General features: G+C 38.4%; 1 protein-coding gene across 1 annotated transcript in view; it reads right to left on the bottom strand.

Moving 5' to 3' along the window:
• Marchf11 (membrane associated ring-CH-type finger 11) overlaps positions 1–6,000 on the bottom strand; it is a 116,195-nt gene that overhangs the window by 17,142 nt on the left and 93,053 nt on the right. The window contains exon 3 of the mRNA XM_055619016.1: positions 3,571–3,763. Within this exon, the coding sequence (XP_055474991.1) occupies positions 3,571–3,763 (193 nt within the window). The remainder of the gene's footprint in view (positions 1–3,570; positions 3,764–6,000) is intronic.

Below are 6,000 nucleotides of genomic sequence, written 5' to 3'. Positions count from 1 at the left end.
AAAGAAAGAAAGAAAGAAAGAAAGAAAGAAAGAAAGAAAGAAAGAAAAGAAAAGAAAGAAAGAAAAGTTTGGAAAGCTGGGAAAAATACTTCCAACTATTTCTAAGCCTTCTCTGTGGAAAAATGATGCAGCTTCCTCCAGTGCTGGAAAGCAGGTATCTCTGCTATTACCAGACATTAGCCATTAGCTTGTCTATCACTTTTTCCTTAAAATTTTCTTGAGACTTCCCCTCCATCCAGTACCCAAGTAGGGGTCACTCCCTACTCCATTCAACTACCATTTCCCTGCCTATAATGTCACATCCCATTATATTACCACTATGTTTATGTACCTATGCTCTCTGTCAACCATAATAACAAATAATGACAGGCAATCTCCAAATAATTAAGTTTTGAAATGGCAATGCTGTGTGTGTGTGTGTGTGTGTGTGTGTGTGTGTGTGTGTGTGTGTGTATCACAGAAACTTAGTTGTGTGTTCAGAGAAATGGAGGCCAGGAAAGCTTTTTGAAGAAAAAAAAATGAAAGGAGATGGATTAAATACTTGAAAAACAATCTTTGCCCACAGGGGTTAAACTCAAGTATACTCAAGGATGGATACCAAGGAAGACAGCAGTTCAAGGTCAAACAGGTAGCCTTTCTAGTAAGATGTCCTTACAGAGGTATTTTCTGTGTGAGTTTATGGTGACCTCAGTACAAAGCTGTGGTTCTGTAGTCTTTGGAGACAGTTTTTAAGACTCACAAGCATGAGGTCCACTCTCAGTGTTCCAGCATTTTATTTGGTTGGTTGATTACGGTCTGACAAGATGACGTTTTGATTCTGATACCTCCTTATTCACATGAGGCTCTGGCCTGCCAAACTGCTCCCACCTGTGTTCCTAGCGCTCAGCACTGCATTTGACACAGAACATGTCCAGTAACTGGGTTGAGAAAACTCAACTCAAAATCTTAACTCTCCTTTCCATTCTAATGCTGATTCTATGCCTTCTAGTCAGTAGTTTCTAAGGTGTAAGCTATGTAGTTTTTGTTAGTATGTGCCTTTAATTAGGAGACAAATTAATTTGCAATGTTGGCAGGGGCTAATATTGGCCATAATTCAGTTGGCTAATGCATCCTTTACTATGTTACTTTCTCAATTTCTTAGGGTAAAAAAACTGACATTTTCACAGATCTAAAATAGTCTGATTAATAAGGTTGCCAAATGAAATGACGTTTAATCTGAATTAATTTTTTTCCAACTTTGCAAATAGATCACTGAATGATGAGAGTTAGGTCTGATGAGCCAAAAAAAAAAGTGTTTTCAATATTTATAACAGATAAAAATTCACTTTCTAAAATGTCTCTAGAAAATATGGGAAGTATTTTTGTTTCTAAGAGACGTAAGTTTTATAAAATGAGGGAAAATTCAAGTTTCAAAAGAGGAGCCCAAATATAGCACATATTTCCAAAAGATTACTAACTCACATGTCTGTGTTCTTGAAAGCAGAGTTCTAATACTCTTAATTTAAATGCTGACAATAATATTTATAATTTAGCAATGCATGCACACTGAGAAGCTCATGAAAATGCTTTCCTGCGTAGGAGTCATCTGGTCTTCTCTAGTTCTACAAAGAGGTAAAAAGAGGCAACCAGATCTTACAAGTTAAGTTTTGAACCAAGTGATTCATAGTGTTTGTTTGCTGTCTTTCATGCTCTTATTTAAATTTATTTTAGCTGGCACACAAAAATGCAAAACTGCATCTTTTAGTATACATGTAATGTTCATATTAAATAAATAGATTTATATTCTCCTGAATTTGTCCCTTATTTATGGAGAAACTTTTAAAAACCCTTTGCTTCAGGCTAGGAAGCACTTTCCTTGTAAGACCAAAAGCCTTCCACATTTTGAAACAGACACTGGGGGAAATAAATGCAGCCTCTGAGATGCTCGAGGAGTTTTGTGTGAAGAGTATTTTCATGAGTCCTCTTTATTTACAGGAATGCCCTACCATCAAACCTGAAGAAAGATTTGAAATTTTCCAAGCATGTTTACTGTACAAGAGCTCATACACATGGTCAGACTAATTACCCAGGCACTCTGTGCTTAGATTATCAACCTGCATGACAAATGAGAGAGAGAGACAGCCTTCATTTCTCACTTTAGGCTGAAATTTCATCATTTTCTCCCTTGCTAGTCTTGTATTAGTGACAAGGGAAGTAAGAAAGCAAGGAAAGCCAGGATGATTATACACTGTGCATAAACTTACTTTCATAAAACAACTGAGGATACCAAATTTTCTAATTAAGACTCCCATTAGTACAGACATTAATTCACATGACGTAGGGTCATTTTGGTGTTTCTGACTTATGCATATATATCCAATATACCATTGCCAACTAATAACAGGATTTTTTTCATCATCACTGTCACCTCTCTTTAGACTTTCATGGTTAGAGATTGTTGCCCCATTTCATGGATACAAAGATGGAGAGATGAAGCAAGCCTACTCAGGCAGAGGTTGGGATCAGAAACTAAGTCATCTGATCATACATGCAGCATTTTCCCAAGCATCTTTGGCTCTTCAGCTTCAGTGTTTATCACCCCTGCAGAAAATGTGGACAATACCAACTCCAGCTCTGCCTCTCAAGATTCGGCAGGTCTGGGATGGTCCTGGTTGATGGGCATTTCTAACCAGATGAGAGGATGCTACTGCTGCCAGTGGTCCAGGGGAAACATTTGCAGAAAACCATTTTTTTTAATCATGGCTACTTTACCCTTTGGTTCTTTTTACAACCCAGGAGGCTGCAAACGAAGTCAGAGAAGACAACTTCTCCCCGGTGCCCTTCTCCAGGCATTTTCATCACATACCCATCAACTGTCACTGTTACAGTGCCTGTGAGGAGACCACACACAGACACACACACACACACACACACACACACACACACACACACCACAGAATGTTGCATGAATCAACTTCCATTGACTGGCCACATGAACCATAAGCATAACCTTTCTTGTGAAGTCTAGTTTAGCTGCATTTAAGGAAACTAAGAAATGTTTACTCTCCTCAGCCACTGAATTTATTAAGCACAATGAGACAAAAGTGAACAAAAAAAATGGTCCATGTCCTCAACTTTCAGAGGGGCCCTCTATGCTCCCAGAGGAATCTGAGTCCCAATTATGAAGCATGTTTTTTAGAGCGCAGTCATCCCGGCAAACCCACAGTATTGCTGTTGACATTGGCCCATGCTTCTTTCGCTTTGGAAAGGGAACTTATTTGTTCTTGCCCCCGAGAAACAAATGACATTCCTAACTGCTCACCCCAAGTAATTTCTTCAACCACTCCATCTTCTTTTTGGCTGCAAAATATGCCACATTAAATGAACACTAACCTCTTATTTTTCTTTTCAGACTACCCTGGAAGCAGCCAAGTTGTGGCCACCCCCTCTTCCTGTCCCAGTAATTACCCAGAAGCCAAGATAATGTATAAAGCAACATTCTTGAATATATTTGACTAGACTGGTGAAAACGCAGAGGCTGAAAGAGATGCATTACTGACAGTTTGTGAATATTGAACACCGCGGTCTTACCTATGCACACTAGATCCATAAAACCATACATTCCATAGCAGATTTGAAAAAGGATGTCCTTCCTCTGCCACACTGCATAGGGGCTGAAGGCAGACCAGAGGAGCCAAGTCACACTTGCTATTAAGAACAGGGATCCTAGGATTACAGCAATCATCTGAACTTTCTCAACCAGTGTTATAGAAATGCTCTGCCACTAAAAGAGAAACAGAGGCATGTAAGGAAAAGGTGCTTCACAGAGTTAAAAAGAAAAGGGAAAAAAATCACATTTTAGTGTTTCTCTTTAGATGCTATTCCCCCTTCAATCTGATTATCCCCCAAACAAATTTCTGTATTACATCCAGAATATAAAAATAGACAGATAATAGTCAGTGAATTTCCTTTGACTATTATTTTCATTAATTCACAATTCTCAATACTTGATATGGTTTTATTCCAGGTAATAATACATAGTATGAATGGCTCAGGGATGTTTGGTACTTGAAAATCACATACCCACGTGAAATTCTCACAACTCCCAAGGAGGGTTCCTCTATATCATGCTTTTTTCCCCCTTCATGTATTTTTTTTTTTAAGAAAGGGAAAATTCTTTCCAGTTCTAGCAGAAGAATGTAAAGTAGCAAATAAACGATACATGATCATCAGTGAAAATAGTGATCAAAGGTAATGCATATTAAAATAGTCACGCAGGAACCACAGAGCTGCTCTTATCTCTTAATAGTGTAGCTCACATTATTAAATGTAACTGGCTCACTATCAGTGTGTAAACAATGGAGCATTTTTATCAAGATTTAGAACTTATATACCAATGGTGGATCTTAGAAACACATGAAACACAGTGGCACACAGTATTCAACAAAAAGTGAGTTAGTATCCTACATATCAATATTTGAGAGGAATTACAAGTGCTCCAAACATCATTCAGTGATCCTATTAGCTTGAGAAGGTCAGTTAATCATGTTCTCAGTGTTATATGCTTGAGAATTATTCAAGAAGTGATGGTTAACCCATAAGCAATGAAAAACACAAGAGCCTGCAGACATTCAGCCTGTCAGGCAAAGCCCTGGCTGTTGCTATGTTGGGCTCATTGAAGAACCTTCCCCACTGAAGCTCAACTTAATATGTCCATTCAAAAAAATCTGAGTTTTGTTAAAATTCATACTTACCTTAAGTCTGAGCATATATGCTCTGAACGTACATGCTCTGAATGTACCATACATCTACCCTCATCTGTAATTTCTCTCTAATCATCTCCCTTCTTCCTTTCCTGTTTTTCACACATACTTCATCAGCAGATAACCAGATAATCCACTTGTAGTATTTTAAATCTGAACTATACTTCTAGTATTCACAGATATATTATTGAATTCTGTACTTGTTATGGATCAAATGTCAACATGCACTTAAAATAGTTCTCTACAATCATTTACTTAACAAAAGGCAGAGTGCCAACAGCCAACAGTTCTTCCCTGTGAGAAACATGGTCTTCATTTTAAGGTGAGGTTACCTTCTTCACTTTAACAAATCTGAATAAATAATCAACTGTTGAGTATTATTTCATAATTACAAGTGAACAAGGTTGTATTTCAAGTGTATTTTTGCTTTTTCTTTTGGCTTCCTGATGTAATTAGAAACACATTCACCCCACCTCTAGGTATTTAATGGTAAATCAGCTTAAGCTTGTTGCCACCTAACAAATGTGGGAGGTCAGCGTCACTTGTTCTCTTAGGTGCTGCAGCACAGGAAGCACCGCAGGAAGCTGGCATGCACCTTAAATGGGTGCTGCCATGTGTACATGCACGGTCCTGACCTGCATCAATCACTTCAGGTAGATAAAAACAAAGCAAACAAACAAAAAACCAAACCAAAACAAAGCATACATTTTGGGGATTTAGTTTTTCAGGCAGGGTCTCAATCATAGCACTGAACTCAGAATTATCTTGCTCCACAGACTCTTGAACACTGAGGAATACATTGCCACAGCTGGCTCTAAAGTGACTCATACCTAAGTCTATGGGGTAGTGGTGGTATATGTGTGTGTGTGTGAGTGTGTGCGTGTGTGTATGTCTGTGTATCTGTATGTCTCTGTGTCTGCGTGTTTGTGTGTTTCTGTGTGTGTCTATGTGTGTGTGTTTGTGTATGTGTATCTGTGTGTCTGTGTGTTTCTTTATGTCTCTGTGTCTTATGTGTTTCTGTATGTGTATCTGTGTGTGTCTCTGTATGTGTCTGTGTATGTGCATATGTTTGTATGTGTGCCTGTGTGTGTGTGTCTGTGTGTGTGGCTATCTGTGTGTCTGTGTGTTCTTCATTTTCATCTGGCGGTCCATATACTAAGTACATAGGACTGAATCACAGAACTCCTGGGGAACCAAAAATGAATGGCATTCAGCAACAATGTCCTTCTTCACTGGTAATATTTTTCTTTTGCCAATA

Source organism: Psammomys obesus, unplaced genomic scaffold (assembly GCF_907164565.1).
Source record: "Psammomys obesus unplaced genomic scaffold, mPsaObe1.curated_primary_1811, whole genome shotgun sequence".
Classification (NCBI taxonomy): Eukaryota; Metazoa; Chordata; class Mammalia; order Rodentia; family Muridae; genus Psammomys; species Psammomys obesus.
Note: the sequence above shows the minus strand (reverse complement) of the source record. Positions and strands in the feature narration are given on the sequence as shown.